The sequence below is a fragment of the Periplaneta americana genome, chromosome 7, assembly GCF_040183065.1.
Source record: "Periplaneta americana isolate PAMFEO1 chromosome 7, P.americana_PAMFEO1_priV1, whole genome shotgun sequence".
NCBI lineage: Eukaryota > Metazoa > Arthropoda > Insecta > Blattodea > Blattidae > Periplaneta > Periplaneta americana.
Genome location: NC_091123.1, coordinates 26,950,885 through 26,971,278, shown reverse-complemented (window position 1 = coordinate 26,971,278; position 20,394 = coordinate 26,950,885). Strand labels below are relative to the sequence as shown.

At 38.1% G+C, this 20,394-nt stretch overlaps 1 protein-coding gene across 2 annotated transcripts in view; it reads right to left on the bottom strand.

Moving 5' to 3' along the window:
- The window catches only part of LOC138703006 (bestrophin-3-like), a 67,101-nt gene that overhangs the window by 10,220 nt on the left and 36,487 nt on the right, over positions 1–20,394 (bottom strand). The window contains exons 5-10 of one of the 2 annotated variants that reach the window (XM_069830494.1): positions 11,109–11,477; positions 8,963–9,088; positions 5,290–5,397; positions 3,015–3,257; positions 1,677–1,875; positions 511–638 (exon numbers count right to left, since the gene is read on the bottom strand). In XM_069830494.1, the coding sequence (XP_069686595.1) occupies positions 511–638; positions 1,677–1,875; positions 3,015–3,257; positions 5,290–5,397; positions 8,963–9,088; positions 11,109–11,477 (1,173 nt within the window). The remainder of the gene's footprint in view (positions 1–510; positions 639–1,676; positions 1,876–3,014; positions 3,258–5,289; positions 5,398–8,962; positions 9,089–11,108; positions 11,478–20,394) is intronic. The other variant, XM_069830495.1, reaches the window with a different exon arrangement.

Genomic DNA, 20,394 nt, shown 5'->3' with positions numbered 1-20,394 from the left:
GCCATGATTGTTTGGCCAAACACCTGCATAGAATTGGAATATATCAGTCCCCTAACTGTCCATTGTGCAACTCAAACCAAGAAATGGATTCGGAACACCTCAAAATCTATGCTTCAGTGGCTGGCCACGATAATATCTTTGAAAAATATTGGAGTGCAAGAGGTCAAATGACTTTATTGTCAAACGCCTGGCATTAGAAAACAACAACAACATTGAAATCTAAATAAATATATAAATAAATAAATAATAATATAAAAATTGCACTGAACCATTTTTAAATTTTAATCATATTAAAACATGTCCCAAGTCTTCATGCTCAAGAGCAGGCAATTGTTTATCGCTATTGTGAAGCACAGCATACATGGTAAACCCACTATGCTATCGAGGATAATAGTAAGTACTTCAAAATGAGTGTACAAATATAAAGTACCAGTACAAACTGAATTTTTAATTAATAGCGTTATTTTTGTCTCCTGCATTATTAATGTGGAGTAAAATTATTCTACCTACTTGGAATGTGTTTATCCTGGGAATGGAAGTACGGCTCTGAGCCTGAGACATGGAGCTCATCCTGGAACTGCTTCTTTGGCCACCACGTCGACTGGGAAGGGAAATGCTGCTGCCCATGTTACTGCCAGCTATTCAGAAACACAAACAGAATGTCATAACAAGCATAGGCCTAAGTTCCTTTCTTCCTCAATACTGTTTCTAGTTCGCAAATTTTATTTGGTATGTTTATTTATCGTGATTTCCTCGTAATAGCTATGAAAGCAAAATGTCCCCAAAGTATGTATATTTATATGTTTTAATTTTTAATATCTGTTGGACAGAGGGGAGAGCCATTAATCGTTCCCATTGAAGACCTTAAGGAACCAACCTGGACAAATACCCAATGTCCCATCCCTACCTTCCCATGGTGCAGCTGTTAGTAAGCATAATTTTACAAGCTGAACTAAAGGGAGGGGCTACTCATCCATTAGCACTGGTCAGCTTGATGAGTTAATGATTGAATTTGGTATAATTTTCCTCTATTCAATACCTAATTCCCTCTTTACCCTTTCCTATCCAGTCCTCTGACTGAACTCTTACTTTCTTCGACCCCAACGGCATTAGAGCATTCGAGGCCTAATGTTCATTTCACTTTCCTTCCTATCCTTTCTACTTTTCTGTTCCTAGTGCTGACCTGCTATGTCACTAAAATCGTCCTCTAGTGGCTTAAGGAGGGAAAGCTGGTGATCAACAAGATCTCCCAGCTAGGTCCAATGGCCCCGTCGACCAACAGCAGGTGTGGTCTTCCAGACATTCTGAGGGTTGTGTGTGAATGAAGTAGCCACCAAAACGTTAAAATATGGTGTTCACTTAAATCGGCTACAACTCGCCATTTTCTCACCTCAAAATCTGTGCTTCAGTGGCTGACCATGATAATATCTTTGAAAAATATTGGAGTGCAAGAGGTCAAATCACTTTATTGTCAAACGCCTGGCATTAGAAAACAACAACAACAACACAACATTTTTCGTTCCTCAGAGATTCTTTTTTATTGTTTCTGAATTCACTGCAAAAATACGAAATCAACTAAAACTGCGAAATTCTCATAAATATGGTAAATTGGAAGCAATGACTGTTAAGAGTACTATAATAAGAAATTTCAATATTTCCCGAATTTTTCATCTTACCTAAATCACGACTGCTCTCCTCCCGACGAAACAGACGTGTTAACATGTTGAGCACAGAACTCTTGCGGCCTCCCCTTGGTCCACCAGAGTAGCTGCTTGTGTTGATAGAACCAGATGAATCCGTTTTCTGTCTTGTTATGATCTTCATAGGATGTGTTTCTCGTCTTGTTCCCCTACCATCTGAACCCTCCACATCCAGCTAAAAACAATGTCTAAAATTGTATTATTCAAATTTTGAAGTAATTAAAGTCGCTTTGAAGCTTATGATTTATGATTACCCTTGAAATCATGTTTCTACATTTTAAAATATCAACATTAGCTGGATTATTTTATAAAATGGTATTTGGAATGAGCTAATGACACACAGTTAACTACAAATAATTAGCAATTTTGAATTTATAAATATTATTATTACCGGTATTATTATTATTATTATTATTATTATTATTATTATTATTATTAACTATGGTGATATCTTTAAGTGTTCTTGATTATACTGTAATTTAAAAAAATGACAGGAGATTCACAGATTCCCGATGATTACGTGAATAAGTTTACTTCTTATTTTTTTCTTTCTATTGTATTGTTGTTTTTATTAATACAAACATAGTTTTTCATTGTTCAAGCTTGCAGTATACATTTATATGCAGATAAGATCAGTTGTTTATTAGATAATTCTCATTGCTCATTTACTTGCAAGGAGACAACGAGTTAGAAAGAGAGAGATACTTTCTAACTCGTTGCAAGGAGATCACACAACACTACACAGATGGCAGCATGAATATGCTTTGGTATATGCAGAATCTAGCGAATACATCTTGAACCATGTGTTACGCTAAACTTTTTACATTTTTTCATCACTTGCATCTTGAAAAAAAAAAAAAAACGTAATCACGTCAAAAATTAAAGTCAATCTCAGTCCATATGTCTGAGTCTACAGTTGTATTTACAAAATGTATGTTGTTCAAAATTAATAAAAGTAAAAGTAAAATAAATTTATTAAATAAATAAGTAAATAATATAGCAATAATTTTGTTGGAGAAACAAGATAGTAGAAGTTGACTTTCTGTCTCAAGTTGATAGACAGATAAGTGTGTGTGTGTGTGTGTGTGTGTGTGTGTGTGTGTGTGTGCGTGCGTGCGCGCGCGCGCGTGTGTGGTGTCATTGACTAATTGACTGGTCGGAATGAAGTAAGTATGAGCGAAAAAGAGCGTTAGTAAGAGTAAGCAAGCGAGTATATGTGATACTTTTGTATATTCTAATTTCTTATTTTGCAATGTGAAAGATATGTCAATTTTAAAGCCTAGGAATACTTTATAATATCCACAATAAACTAACCTCAATATCACCCAAGTCATCAACATCTTCCTGGGCCTCCTCTGCTACTGTTTCCAAAGGAATGAACTCCGCCTGCTCTAGTGAGACCTCCACGTTGTCTGTGGAGCCTGGAGGAGGGCCGGTCTGATACAGTTTGGATGCCACAGTGTACGGCAGCTCGGCAGGAATCACTTCGTCCCAGTATTGATCCTTCACCATCTCGGGGTGCTCTTGATGCATTTCATCAACAATCACATATGATACCTAACGTGCAACAAACCTCTGCTACTGACCATATTCTTTACATCTCATTTTGTTTGATTTTTAGTTACTTGAACTATGACATGGAAAAATGTCTACGACGACTCTGAAGTTCCAAACGTAAACGTATCACTGATTCATCATGCGATAATAGTGTGTCATCGTCACACATTTACCTTAGAAAGATTAACCATTTCAGTTGGATTCTTTATGTCAAGATATTAGTGACAGTGGACACACTTTCAACACTGCTATAATAAGAAATCACAATTTTCTGTTTAGTTTGGGGGAAAAAAACGTATATTTATACAAAGTTAAGGGGAAGGACCTACAGGAATGACCAAATATGTGTCAAAAGTAACATTTTTTTTTATTTTTTGCTCAAAAATACTTCATAGTAATGACTTCATTTGAGCGAAATTTCAAAGTCGTTAGAAAGAAAACAATTGCTTTTACGTAATTTTTAAATAGTCGCTGCGTTCCAGTCCCTTTACTCTGTGCTGACGCTTCTCCGTTGAATATCCGGAGTTTATTTATTTTACATTATTCAACATTTAATATATAATATCTCGGACAATAATAGAGAAAATATTGAATAAAATTTTCAGGGTTTATTCTCACATTATACATGAAAAATTCTGTAAGAGAAAATTGTAAAATTGCAAATTATAGAATAATTTAAAAATATATAACGTGCAATTTTTTCTTTCTCTTCATAAAAATGCAAAATAAAATTAAAAATATACAAATTAAAATTAAAAAAAAATCATCAAACAAAACTGATTAGCAGTCTTTTAACTTCCATTTAAGACGAGATTTTTTATTCTGTGATACTCTTGAGAGCAGATATATACCGTAATTTTCTTTATAATAACTTTATGCATTTTTTGCATTTTTTTATGTCTGTGACTGTACTATAATAAAGGACAAAAGTAAAAATATTGTATTTAAAAATGCTTCATATAATGACATGAAACTATGTTAGTGAAATAGAGGCTCTACTTAATATGAAAAAAGATATTTCATGTAGGTCCTTCCCCTTAAGAAATAAATGTCCTTGGCGAGTTTTAAATGCCAGCACGTATCTATGTTTATTGTTTATTGTTTATTGTTAATAAAATAACATTGACAGAAATACAATCTTAGTTCTTCCCTGAAGGAGTAAAAAACTCGTGCTCAGGGAGATATCTAAACACAAAGATAAACACAAAGATAATTTTTTGACACAAACTGGGTCAAGAAAAAAAAATTTACAGGAATAAATTAAATTTAAAAATACAATTTCAATTTTAACAATTTAAGTCATACAAATACATATACATATTAAATCAATATATATTCTTTAAAAATTAAATTCCTAACGCTATTTTTGAAATTCCTGATACTAAAATTTTCCAAATTTGGGTATTTATCAATTATTTTATTGTATAACCTTGGACCAAAGTAGGTACCATGGCTCAGAGCTGTGCTTGTGAAACACTTTGGTTCCTCTAGTCGTATAAAATCGGATCTTTTAGTTCCATATTTATGATGATATAATTTGAATTTATTAATTTATGTAATTAATATTATTGTATTTCACTAGCTGTATGGTACTTAGCCTTTGTGTCAATTCAGTCGAGGGCTCCAGACAAAATTTGTTGGCCAATTCTCATCTACATTGAATTACAATGCTGAATAATCTCTGCAGTTGAAAGTGTCATTCAATATTTTATTGCCCTTTAATATCTGTTGCCCTTGCCTGGTTTTGAGCTCGAAATCCTCACATTCAACAGCATGCATGGTAACTGCATGATTAGGCCTACCAGGGACGACCACATGATGATGATGATGATGATGATGATGATGATGATGATGATGATGATGATGATGATAAACATAATACCGGTAACAACAGGGCTAATTCCTAAACAGAAATCCAAAGCCTTACCATGCAGAAAATAATCTATGGCTTGTTAACTCCAGTCTACCCACCTCTCGCTGTTTCCTTTTCATCCCCTCAAGAAAAATAGTGTGAAATCATTATTGCACTTACCTGTAGATTACGATCAACCAACCAGTTCAACTCAAAGTCGTCGTCGTCTTCCCCAAAAGGATTGACCAATGATTCAGCAACTTTCAGCCAGCCCATATAGAAGAAAAACTGAAATATGTATGTGAAGGATGTCAGAAATTTCTTAATAAAACTAAATGGGAGCAATATAAGAAACAAACAAAAAAGTATTCATAAATAAATACAAAAAGAAAGAAAGAAAATCTTTCTGTTTGCCACTTTTTAACCACTTCTTTTGTAGGTGTTAATATTTAATATTGCGCGTATTTTTCGCGGATTTCTTATTATCTGCATTTGTGTGCCAAATGGTTGATGACATTCTGTTATCACCTATGATTTTACTATTCTCCTCTCATTCTACTTATTTCACATAGATATGTCGCCAAATGAAGTCTGCATTGTTTAAAATTTGAATGTAGCAATAGATCTACGTGTTTTTAACGTAGTGCTCGATGCTCACTCTTTTGAATGTTTAATGATGCTGCATCAACGTATTTGGCGAGATTAATCCGAAAATTCGCCTAGAGATTACATTCGCCGTATAGTTGGGGAAAACCTCGGAAAAAAGCGTCATGAGATTTGAAGAAGTCTCTATTATTGCGTGTAACCAAGTTTTGAACAGAAAAATACGGCAGACTTGACGACTATAAATTTTAGCGCAATTTCTTGAGATATGAAGCCAGGATTCATTGATGTAATGGTTTATATGAAGTAATATAAAACCATCTATTTAATTACAATACAAATACGAGTTATGTCACAATATTGAGTACAATAATAAAAAATGCATTTTTATTGGTTTGAACTTATTTGTATTTGTCAATAGGATGTCACAGAACATTTAAATATTTATCTTGCTATGCAAAAAGAGAAAACTCTTTACAATCATACGCGCATACTTACGACAAACATTACCGGAACAGAATTACTGTATTGATTGGTACCTACTAAACTACGGATATTAATGACAGTTTATATATAAATATATTAATTATAATGTTACAGGTTCCAACAAGTCTTCGGACAAAACATAAATAAATTAGAAATCGTGACTGATGAAGAAAAATATGGGAGGATTAGGGTAACAGTACAGGAACCGGGAGAATAAAAATAAATAACTCAAATATAAGAGTTCCTGGAAAATACGGAAACGTTAATCACCCTAATCTATACAGAATTAGTGTAATGGAATTGGAATAAATAAATAAATACAATGTGCTGTACAAAATGTGTCTATAATGAAAGGAATGAAACAAACTGTAACAGCTAATCCTCCAATAATAATAATAATAATAATAATAATAATAATAATAATAATAATAATAATAATAATAATAATAATAATAATAATAATAAAAATTAATAATAATAATAATAATAATAATAATAATAATAATAATAATAATAATAATAATAATAATAATAATGCATTAAAAAGAATGCAGATGCTAAGATGTCAAGTAAACTGTTTTGAGCAACAGACAATTAACAATTACCTGGAGAAGTGTATATAAGAAGTAAGAACAGTAAACTTAATGTGTGCATTAATAGATAGGAATATTCTGAAAGAAGTATGAGGAAGGAATTTAAAATTAGAATTCATATTGAGGCAGGAAAATAAAATAAGAATAAAAGACTTCAGAAATGAGGTCCCTGAGAGTAACACGAAGAAACATTACGGAATGAACATATACTCAAGGAACATAATGCAACCAAGATGGTATATGAAATTGAAGACTATCAGAGGAAGTGGCTATCACATTTACAACGAATGTCTACAGTGGAAAGCTTTCTGTTATCAACCTCAAGGCAGACGAGAAATCGGTTGTCCGCATACAATATGCAAACAACATTATTCTATTAATCTCGGAAAGGAATCACACTCATGCTTAATAGGCACAAGAAGATAAGCTTATGAGAATATCCCGTAAATCATGCAAGGGCGCACCGACGGGAGGAGGGTCCATTGGGGCCGGACCCTCCTCGTGAAAGTGATAACTTAAGTTGCAACATTTTTACTGAATTTTTAAGCAATGATAGTATATAATTCAGTTATCTGTAATTTCACCGAAATGATTCACGTACATGTAACTTACATAACACTTTTGATTTGATATCCATCGTGATATCACAGTTTCTCACAAGATGTTGTTAACAAACTAAATAAAGAACCAAGAAGACTGGACTTTGTTTTGCAAAAAAGAATTTGAAGAAGGTATGTCTGTATGAGTGTGTGTGTGTGTGTGTGTGTGCTTTATATAACTTAACATCCTTTTATTGGACCACCCCCAAGAGAAATTTCTGGGTGCGCCATTGCATAAATGTTATTGTTATTTATCCGTCTATATTTTACTAACGCCAAACTTTAAAGTTAAAGTACAACTGAATAGCATAATAACATATTTGTTAAAATATATATCAGCTCTCCATGGATTATAATGTAGGTAGGTTATGTGTGTATATATATATATATATATATATATATATATATATATATATATATATACGGACTCCCCTTGTGTACAGAAATGGACTTGTTGACTTCAACGGATATGATGTAAGCATTTCCATAGCAACCGAAATCCGTTCCAAAAATTCTCTTTTCTCTCTTCTTCTAATTGGTAGGTCGAATATAGACGCTACATGTCAAACTCGGTCTGAAAATCGGTTAAAGAGTTCGAACCCATGCCTAAGCGCAGCCTCTCTCTGATCACGAATTTAACTCTCTACCAAATATTTAATGACATAGGGCATAACAGTTCTAACTTTCCCACTATAGGCTATGAAGTACGAAGAGAAAATTCCGGTAGTAGGCCTAAATGCTGGAAAAAAATCTATTTCGAGATTTTCACTGAAATTCACATTTCCAGCAGCTATTTTATTTAATAATTAGTGCTAACCTCTATTGTTATAGAATTTACTGTTCAGAGTGTGCGAAGAAGCACGGCCAAAGCCAAGTTTCCATTTTTAGCCAAAGTTAAGTGAATGCCAGAATTTGGTAATCCGAAAGATACGTGGAAGGGCAAATAAGCTCATGTTCCATTTCCTTTATGGGTCTCTCAACATTTAACATCTTAGGGATTCGACGGAAGAATGAGTGGTATCACTTAGCAGACCGAGCCAAGTGCCTCATTTTTATTTCGTCTAGTATATTTTACCCTTAAAACAAAACATTGATAAACTATATTAATCTCAGGAAAGGAGAAACTATCTTCGGATCTTATTTGTAACCACGTTTGGAAAGAGCTTATAGGATGTGACTACCAAAGAGACTAGGGGTAGGCATGATTTTTATCCTCCTATTGACAATTGAGTTCTAGGAATTGTCGTATGAATTATTTACCTTTTTTTTTTTAGTTTGTTATTTAACGACGCTGTATAAACTACGAGGTTATTTAGCGTCGATGAGATTGGTGTTAGCGAGATGGTATTTGGAGAGATGAGGCCGAGGATTCGCCATAGATTACCTGGCATTCACCTTACAGTTGGGGAAAACCTCGGAAAAAAAACAACCAGGTAATCAGCCCAAGCGATCATTTCTCTAATACCGGTATAATTTATTCTGTATGCTTTTCTGAATGCTTCAAATTGTGGCTCAATAGAAATTGTCATAGTATAGTTGAATTAAATTTAATAACTATTGCTACCAACCAACCTGTAGAAAAGTAAAAACAGGAACCACTAGATCCACCTCATGTTTCGCGTATCCTTTGAGTGGATCGAGGAACTGATTACCCATGAGAGTGGCCATGAAGTACGTGTAGACAGCCAGCGTCACTACCTGGAAGCACACGTGCAGGCCCCTGTCAACAAACAGTGGTAACAGCACAACTCTCATAGTATTCATTATCGTTAGTCCTACAATAGCGTTGGATAATCTGGGCTCTTATAAATATAGGAATATGTACATTTTCCTAACACTGGGGAAAATTACCACTCAGGACATATTTTACCAATGTATAGGTATGGACGAATTCAGAAATGGATATAGAGTGTTAGTTGGGAGGCCTGAGGGAAAAAGACCTTTAGGCAGGCCGAGACGTAGATGGGAAGATAATATTAAAATGGATTTGAGGGAGGTGGTATATGATGATAGAGACTGGATTAATCTTGCTCAGGATAGGGACCAATGGTGGGCTTATGTGAGGGCGGCAATGAACCTCCGGGTTTCTTAAAAGCCAGTAAGTAAGTAAGTATATGTACTTAAAGCATTGACTCAGAAAAATTATCATTTATCATAGATGAACTGATAGAGGAACTGGAATTAATATGACGGACAGAAACAGATTGGGCTGAAGTTGCTCAGATTCAAAATGGGTGAAGTTGAACTTGTCTTTAAAATAATTGTTGCACTAAGACTTTTTTTCACAAGAAAAAGCGAAGTTGAAGTGCAATGTAATATCAACTAACTGAATTAAAAATAATATTACGTTTATGGCATGCACAAATGAAATGAAATGAAATGACGAAAGAATTTAATGAACTAAAATACAAGCAAATAAATTTAACAAATAAATGGCGAACTAATCGCTGAAAGACAGCAAATTAATTACAGATAAACAAATTAATTACTGACAAGCAAATAATTATAAATAAACGAATTAAAGCGAACAAATAATTTAATTGTAAACAAATTAATATCAAATAAACGAAATGATCATAGCAATAATAGTAGAACTAATTTATAGTCTAAGAGAGTAAAATTAGATTTTATCCACGAGAACATAAGCTTAATAATACTTTATCTCTGTGGCCGGGAGGAAAAAGGTCTCAAGTCAATTTTTTGTGAAAATGAGAATTTTATATATTCTGAAAGCGGAAACAATTCTCTACAATCTGGTAAAACGGTTAAATTCAAATAAGACTCCTGACTGGATTTATAGAGCGTTACCAAATGTCTAAGTACTTTTTGAATCGAGCACACACAGAATAAAGGACTTAAGAATATTTATTTTAATACTTTATTCCTTTTTATATTATAAAAATCTCATTTTCACAAAAAATTGACTTAAGACCTTTTTCCTCCCGGCCACAGCTTATATGCGACTTAAACTGACCATTATTTGTGAGTGAGGTGTCTATGACACGAACACTCATTCGCGCCATAGACTAATTTCTCACGAATATATAATGAATTGAGTTGTATCTTCGTGTGTGTCAGTGTTCCACACAATCTCCAAGTATCTGTTAATGCAGACGGAAAGCAATTTGAACACAAAGAAAATTAAATTATTTAAGTAATTATCACAGAAAATAAATGTTGTTGTTTTCTAATGCCAGGCGTTTGACAATAAAGTCATTTGACCTCTTGCACTCTAATATTTTTCAAAGATATTATCATGACCAGCCACTGAAGCACAGATTTTGAGGTGTTCCGAATCCATTTCTTGGTTTGAGTTGCACAATGGACAGTTAGGGGACTGATATATTCCAATTCTATGCAAGTGTTTGGCCAAACAATCATGGCCTGTTGCCAATCTAAATGCAGCTACAGAGGATTTTCGTGGTAAATCGGGAATTAACTGTGGATTTTGATGCAGAGAGTTCCATTTTTTCCCCTTGGGATTGTGTTATCAAATTTTGTTTGTTGAAGTCTAAGTATGTAGATTTAATAAATCTTTTTACAGAGTAATACGTAGATTTAGTAACAGGTTTGTAAGTAGTAAGTAGCAGTGCTGCCCTTCTTTGCTAAAGCAAATGTAAGAAGTGTAAAGTGACTGTAACGTCACCCGGTATGTGTTGGAGGTTGGATAATCAAAATGCACGACAGAGTCTATCATCAAGTTATTGCTGATTCTCACCTGCGTGTAGACAAGGGGGATGCTGATCCAGTCGTAGTTCAACATGCCACCACAGCCGCTTCGGAATATGTTAAGCTCGTCAATCAGCGTCTTCAAACCGAAGTCGTCCTTGATCCTCCCTTCTTTGCGAGCTCTTGTAATTATGCCACCAGCCCACACTAGCGGCATCCAGTATTTCGGATGACTTGTCTTTAAATCAAGATCCTCGAAAATTTTCTTCTCGTTAGGCTGCAGAAATCCAGCTTCTACCAAATGGTCCAGTGTTGGGAATCGTTTCTTCACTGGAGGGCTCATCATTCTAAGAGTGATCAATAGACACAAGTTCACGTATCGCATTATGGTTCGACGCATCAGCCTTCCCCGATCATCCTGTGACAAACAGAAATAGCATGTTAATCATCGTCTGCACCCTTTGATCCGCTCAGTCTTCACTTCTGTGAGAATTACGGACCATCACTAGGCATTCACAAGTGACGGGATTTCCATCTACTGTCATTCCTATGGACTATACGTATGCATCTCGACTCCCCCGCCTCTATGTTTGTTGTTTCAAACACAGTGGAGGGCATTAATAATTTCTGAAACGAGATTTGTCTCCTTTTCTGCAGTACAAGCGTATTCACACGAACCTGTTTATTATTATTATTATTATTATTATTATTATTATTATTATTATTATATATTCGCAAAAAATTGATTTTGTAACCGATATTTTGATGAACGACATCGTAGACCAATGTACCATAAGAAAATACAGACGACTAGGCCTATAAGGGAGGTAAGTATGGACGACAACTGTATGGAATTAAATATGGACGCTGTAAGGGAAGAAAATATGGAGACTGTAACAGGAGAAAATATGAACGACTGTACGACAAGAAAATATGGAGAAATGTACAAGAAGGAACTAATAGACCTGTAAGAAATAAAAACATTTAAAAATACCTTAAAATCTGTATTGTATTAGCTTTTTATAACATTGTTGGAGCATAGCAGAAACCGGACAAGTCCAAAAATTCCAATTTTGAGCACAGTACAGTTCTCTTCACTTCATTTCAAGCCGCATCTATTGACATAGCAAGTTTCTACAAAAATCAGATTTGTGCCATTGAAATGGATGTTTGAAAATATAGCGTTTCTGCAAAAAGTTGATTAGTCCAAAGTCTTTCTAGCAAAAAACGGATAAGCCACAAACTTATCCGGTTCTTGTTAGAAAATATCATGAAGATGGCATTAGTGTTGTCTTTTTTTTTTTGTTTCACCGCCATATTAGCTGTTATTGTCGGTGTTATTGGTTAAATATTTCGTTTTACAAATGAATGATCATCAAAATGAACCAGATCCAAAAAAAAGCAAATCATCAGAGTGAGGAGAATGTTGAGGTGGCAGAGATGACAATAGCAGTGGGTGTGATGAGTGAGACAGATATAATAATAATAATAATAATAATAATAATAATAATAATAATTTATTTTTGTGACTGAGCATAATTTGTGTTGTTATTAAAATAATAATTTTTCGATACTTGATATACCTGACGTGCCAAGAATTCAAAGACTGAAGGACCCAGATTAGAATGAGAAAAATATAAACATATCAATATTGCTTTTCTTGTTGAGGAAATCTTTGTAACGTTGTTTATACTTTAATAAAACACTTTTAATCACTTGTTCAGGACATTGTGAAGTTTTTACACTGAAATTATTTCTTTGGTGTATTTCAATATAAATTAATATTCACATTAATATTAGTAAATATAAATTACGCTTAGAATTTAAATTCACATATAGTTTATTTGAAAACGTTGAGAGCAAGTATCGAAAAGTTAGGGGCGTTACTCAAAGAAATTAAAAGTGTAGTTCACAAGCTATGAAGCGACTATATTCTCTTCATGTCAGATTTAAAGATTTATTAATATAAGTATATTGAATTAATATTGCGATGTGAGATGGAAAATTTGCCATTATACATTTTTCCAGAAAATTTTTCCACCTTGCAAATAGTTGTTTTCTTCTCTCCTTACAACCTCAAGAGCCTCACATGTATTCCTCACTATATTCCTGTGTATTCAGCGTAATGCTCTGTAATGTCGCTTCTGTATACGACTACTAATTGAAGAATAACATTTTCTCCGACAGAACATCGAATAAATTCCTCTTCTCATTCTGTACGAAACGTTCTTTCCTGCTCGTAGAGAGACAGAGGGTTTGTAGAGCGACATGGTACCGACACTACTTACCTTCAGTACGTGAGCGAGACAGAGAGCAATGTACAGGAAACTCCCCTTACCAGTATGAATGACTTTGATTACACGATGTAATCACGATACGCAGTTTGTTCACCGCTGATCTACATGAAACAATAACTGCGGTCTCTATGGAGACGATGCATGACAACAATAGCAATGCCGTTGCTGTGTTACATACGTTCTGAATATTAGAAAAATGTTCAACTCATTCAGAACAGCGCTGAAATATTTTCCCCACAATCGAAGAGTACTGGAGTTTGGAGCTACATCAATTGGCGTGGGGTCCCTGATAGGCACAGGATTCGGTATATACAAAATCATCACCGGCGAGAAAAGGATTGGTCCTCAGGGGCCCTATCCCAAAGAGATCCTATTCAAGGACAGGCACAGGCGCCCGAAACTGCGCGAAGAGGACCTGAATACACCATCTGAGGAAGAAATCAAGGTCACCGACTATTCCAAGTATCTACCTCGACAACCAGAGGAAGGACAAGAGCCAGGCCAGAGTGGTCAGGGCGGGCAGTTGGCAGGAGAAGAAACCCCACCGCCAATCTTTATTCCTCACAGCAGGAGAAACACCGGCCACTTTGTTGTTGTGGAGGGGGGTGAATTGAAAAGGGTCTACACCGAAGAACTAGCTCCCGAAATTCCCGAAGATCAGGGACAAGATGCAAAGAAGGGGGACGACGACCCGTCCTCATCCCCTCCCCCAGCCCCCCAACAATAAGGTATGAGTTTACACTTTCAACTTACAGTATAAATAATAAGTTATATATATATATATATCATCATCATCATCATCACGGGTTGAGCCGGTAGGCCCGTTCCGTCCCCATTAGAATTGTTCTCTCCAACGAAACCTCTTGGAGCATACTTTGGAGCTTTCTTGGGAATTCGGTGATCCTCCATGCTTTCTAGATGTTCCATCCATCTATTTCGTTGATTTGTTAACTTTTGTGTTATGCTCTCTATCCCTAATTCTTTTGTGATATCTTCATTCCTCTTGTGTTGTAATAAAGAATATCCCGCCACTGATCTTAGGAATTTCATTTCTGAGGCTTCTAGTCGTCTTTTTCCTCTCTTTCTGTTAAGGTCCATGTCTCTGCTCCGTAAAGTAGTACTGGAAGGGCTACTGTACGAGTTTTAACTGTATTTCTTTCATTGTTCTTTTTCCTAAGCTCCGTCTAATTGTTCCGCATATACCTTGAAATCTATGCATCTTTTCTTCCATATCTCTTTTTTCCACATAAGAAATGTTGCATCCTAAATATTTAAAATTACTAACTTGTTCAATAATTTTGTAGTCAATAACTATTTTCGACCTTTTATGCCTTAGAAAGTATATAGAGATTGAGAGCTATTTTCCGTCATATGGCATGTTACGTACACTATTTTGAAGTGAAGCTATTTTTCCTCTCTTTAGGGATAGAATTACATAGGTAGTTTCCTATTTTACTACAAATGGTAATAATCGCTGAAATTATGGAACTCAAAGAAAACTATTCCCACGCTGCAAATACTCAGAATCTCCCTGTCCTCGAGACTAACAAAATGAACTCTTATGAAATCTGATAGAACGCAGTGGGGAATTATATATCAGTTAATGGCAATTCTCTTATTAACATAAATTCAGATCGTGGAGTTACCATACTAACTTGCAAATTACTCCTTTCTTTAAAGAGTACATTTAACAATGTACTTGTACTGCAGATGTTTTTATTCGGTGCTTTAGTAAAATGAAAATATCAATATAATACGTTGAAGAAAACTGTACCACACCGCAAATCTTCACGATCTTTCTGCTGAAAAGTAACTGCCCCAACTAGGATTGGTACACGGGAAGGCCAGATGCCAGGGTGCCAGATTTGACGTTCGCGTATGTTCTCTGTACAGGTTATCGTCTCCCGCCTTGCCGCTCTGGGTGCCGTGTCCTATGCAGCTGCTCCAGCTCACTACGCCGCCGCCTACGCCATCCCCGCTGTTCACGCTGGAGTGCCCCTCGACACCCCAGAAGTAGCTGCAGCCAAGACCACCCACTTCGCCATCGTGGTCGCTCCAGCTCACTACGCCGCCGCCTACGCCATCCCCGCTGTTCACGCTGGAGTGCCCCTCGACACCCCAGAAGTAGCTGCAGCCAAGACCACCCACTTCGCCATCGTGGTCGCTCCAGCTCACTACGCCGCCGCCTACGCCATCCCCGCTGTTCACGCTAGAGTGCCCCTCGACACCCCAGAAGTAGCTGCAGCCAAGACCATCCAATTCGCCATCGTGGTCGCTCCAGCTCACTACGCCGCCGCCTACGCCATCCCCGCTGTTCACGCTAGAGTGCCCCTCGACACCCCAGAAGTAGCTGCAGCCAAGACCATCCACTTCGCCATCGTGGTCGCTCCAGCTCACTACGCCGCCGCCTACGCCATCTCCGCTGTTCACGCTGGAGTGCCCCTCGACACCCCAGAAGTAGCTGCAGCCAAGACCACCCACTTCGCCATCGTGGTCGCTCCAGCTCACTACGCCGCCGCCTACGCCATCCCCGCTGTTCACGCTAGAGTGCCCCTCGACACCCCAGAAGTAGCTGCAGCCAAGACCATCCACTTCGCCATCGTGGTCGCTCCAGCTCACTACGCCGCCGCCTACGCCATCCCCGCTGTTCACGCTAGAGTGCCCCTCGACACCCCAGAAGTAGCTGCAGCCAAGACCATCCACTTCGCCATCGTGGTCGCTCCAGCTCACTACGCCGCCGCCTACGCCATCCCCGCTGTTCACGCTGGAGTGCCCCTCGACACCCCAGAAGTAGCTGCAGCCAAGACCACCCACTTCGCCATCGTGGTCGCTCCAGCTCACTACGCCGCCGCCTACGCCATCCCCGCTGTTCACGCTAGAGTGCCCCTCGACACCCCAGAAGTAGCTGCAGCCAAGACCATCCACTTCGCCATCGTGGTCGCTCCAGCTCACTACGCCGCCGCCTACGCCATCCCCGCTGTTCACGCTGGAGTGCCCCTCGACACCCCAGAAGTAGCTGCAGCCAAGACCATCCACTTCGCCATCGTGGTCGCTCCAGCTCACTACGCCGCCGCCTACGCCATCCCCGCTGTTCACGCTAGAGTGCCCCTCGACACCCCAGAAGTAGCTGCAGCCAAGACCACCCACTTCGCCATCGTGGTCGCTCCAGCTCACTACGCCGCCGCCTACGCCATCCCCGCTGTTCACGCTAGAGTGCCCCTCGACACCCCAGAAGTAGCTGCAGCCAAGACCATCCACTTCGCCATCGTGGTCGCTCCAGCTCACTACGCCGCCGCCTACGCCATCCCCGCTGTTCACGCTAGAGTGCCCCTCGACACCTCCTACGTAGCTGCCGCCAAGACCGTCCACTTCACCGCCCCCGACGTCGTGGCCGCTCCAGATCACTACGCCGCCGCCTACGCCATCCCCGCTGTTTACGCTGGAGTACCCCTCGACACCCCGTACGTAGCTGCCGCCAAGACGACCCACTTCGCGCGCCCCCGCCGTCGTGGCCGCTCCAGATCACTACGCCGCCGCCTACGCCATCCCCGCTGTTTACGCTGGAGTACCCCTCGACACCCCGTACGTAGCTGCCGCCAAGACCACCCACTTCGCGCGCCCCCGCCGTCGTGGCCGCTCCAGATCACTACGCCGCCGCCTACGCCATCCCCGCTGTTTACGCTGGAGTACCCCTCGACACCCCGTACGTAGCTGCCGCCAAGACCGTCGACTTCGCCGCCCCCGCCGTCGTGGCCGCTCCAGATCACTACGCTGCCGCCTAAGCCATCCCCGCTGTTCAAGCTGGAGTGCCCCTGGACACCCCCTACGTAGCTGCCGCCAAGGCCGCCCACTTCGCGCGCCCCCGCCGAGGCTCTTGCTCTGCAGGGCCGCAAAAAGCGCAGCGTTGCCACTTACGCCGGTACCAAAAATTATAGAATATACAAGAAATAAAATTGTTGTGCCATAAAAGGAGAAAAAGGGTGTTCCTTAATTATTATCTCTACCTTTCCATTCTTCCAAGTACCAAATTTCAAAACCTTATTCCAGATCAATGGAAGGAGTCCATAATCGTACTTATCTTTAAGAAGGGGGACAAGACTAACTGTAGTAACTTTCGAGGAATATCACTTTTGTTGACGACGTACAAAATTTTGTTCAATATTCTTTTGAGAAGGTTAACTCCATATGTAGATGAAATTATTGGGGATCATCAGTGTGGTTTTAGGCGTAACAGATCAACTATTGACCAGATATTTTGTATTCGACAGATAATGGAGAAAAAATGGGAGTATAAGGGTACAGTGCATCAGTTATTCATAGATTTCAAAAAGGCATATGACTCGGTTAAGAGAGAAGTTTTATATGATATTCTTATGGAATTTGGTATTCCCAAGAAACTAGTTCGATTAATTAAAATGTGTCTCAGTGAAACGTACAGCAGAGTTCGTATAGGTCAGTTTCTGTCAGATGCGTTTCCAATTCACTGTGGGCTGAAGCAAGGAGATTCACTATCTCCTTTACTTTTTAACTTTGCTCTAGAGTATGCCATTAGGAAAGTCCAAGATAACAGAGGGGGTTTGGAATTGAACGGGTTACATCAGCTGCTTGTCTATGCGGATGACGTGAATATGTTAGGAGAAAATCCACAAACGATTAGGGAAAACACGAAAATTTTACTGGAAGCAAGTAAAGCGATAGGTTTGGAAGTAAATCCCGAAAAGACAAAGTATATGATTATGTCTCGTGACGAGAATATTGTACGAAATGGAAATATAAAAATTGGAAATTTATCTTTTGAAGAAGTGGAGAAATTCAAATATCTGGGAGCAACAGTAACAAATATAAATGATACTCGGGAAGAAATTAAACACAGAATAAATATGGGAAATGCCTGTTATTATTCGGTTGAGAAACTTTTATCATCCAGTCTGCTGTCAAAAAATCTGAAAGTTAGAATTTATAAAACAGTTACTCGTATATTACCGGTTGTTTTTTATGGTTGTGAAACTTGAACTCTCACTTTGAGAGGGGAACATAAGTTAAGGGTGTTTGAGAATAAGGTGCTTAGGAAAATATTTAAGGCTAAGAGGGATGAAGTTACAGGAGAATGGAGAAAGTTACACAACGCAGAATTGCACTCATTGTATTCTTCACCTGACATAATTAGGAACATTAAATCCAGACATTTGAGATGGGCAGGGCATGTAGCACGTATGGGCGAATCCAGAAATTCATATAGAGTGTTAGTTGGGAGGCCGGAGGGAAAAAGACCTTTAGGGAGGCCGAGACGTAAATGGGAAGATATGAAAATGGATTTGAGGGAGGTGGGATATGATGATAGAGACTGGATTAATCTTGCTCAGGATAGGGACCAGTGGCGAGCTTATGTGAGGGCGGCAATGAACCTTCAGGTTCCTTAAAAGCCAGTAAGTAAGTAAGTAAGTAAGTAAGTAAGTAAGTACCTTCCTATTGTTGGCTTCAAAACTGCATATGCATGCATACATACATACATACATACCGGTACGTACATACATACATGCATCATCTAATACATTACGTACATAAATATTGACACACAAGTCCATTTTACATAAGTTACATGTATGCATAAGTAACTACTATATAGGGTGGAAGTGAAATAATCTTGCAAATTGAAAGAGACGATAGGGTACACGTAAATGAATATAAAATATGAAACCTATCTTACGTTTTGTGATTAAATGCACGGTTTATTAGAAAATTAAGTTTGAAGTTTCAGCAGTCCGGCTACATCGTCGCTAAACACTCTACTCGTATACAGATGTAAGAGGGCAACGAACTCGGCGACTATCTGTGCGTAAGCTGCCAAGACGTTTTCACGCGTTCGCTTCGTGCAATGGTTTGAATTTAGGTGTTTTTAAAATTAAATTTATACGAAAACTGTTCACGCTATTGAAATACTCCAGAAGGATAAATTATTCTTTATTAGATTTCCTATCGATATGGGCAAAAATCACGATTTTACTCGCAATAGTTACCGAATAAGACAGACGTGGGCATCAGTAGTACATGTCGCACGGAGTCGAACGTAACTACGCGATCTCCCTCCCTCCACACCCCTAGCCGTTCGCCATACCGGGGTACCTGTCAGACCGGTTGAGGTACTGGCAGTCAGCGGTGGATTGCAGTAAAAAAATTTCGCTAAGGAAGCTCCTGAAGTAAAAAAGTCGAAAAATATTACTTCCACAAAGAATGGAAAAATGGATTCTTTTGTTCCGAAGAAGGGGAAATTGTTAGGTGCTTATGATACTACAAAACGTTACTGGCACTGAAGAAGAGCAACGTTCAAAAGTAAAATATCAACATCTTCGGAGTTTTGTTATGAAAATTGCTTCTATGTTTGGCTCAACCTACACTTGTGAACAGTTGTTTTCTCAGTTGGCCACTGTAAAATCCAAATCAAGATCACGCATTTCAGACGAAAATTTATTCCATCAGCTCACAATTGCAATGTCTGACATAACTTCAAATTTTGAAACACTTGCTGATTTACGTGACGAAGAAGAATAAACGAATCCTTTCTTTTAAGGGCATGAGTCAATTGACGTAAATTGACAAAAACAACAATGAACTACAGTAAGAAGTTTAAAAAATAGCCTAATTGTTGTTTTTCTGTTTCTTAGTAATGTGCTTGATATTTTGTTAAGAATCTATTTTTCCTTAGTTTCTTAATTTTATTTTCAAAGGATGCAAATTAGTGACTGATGCCCTTTCAAAACAAATAGGTTCAGATTATGGCATTACTTTTAACTGTTGTGGAACTGTACGTTTTATATCATTTTATAAGGTTTTTACAGTAATTGTTTAAATTAGAAATACAGTTATGTTTCAGCTTTTTGTAAAATAGTTTGTATTTGTTTTGGAAAATTTGTTTTCTTTCATTGTCATTATTCATAAAAACAACATTTGTAGAAAACTGTGTATCTTTTTGTCTTGCGTAATTACTTAACGTTTCGTGTTTCAATACTTCACGCGATCCACCGCTGAATATTACGTTAA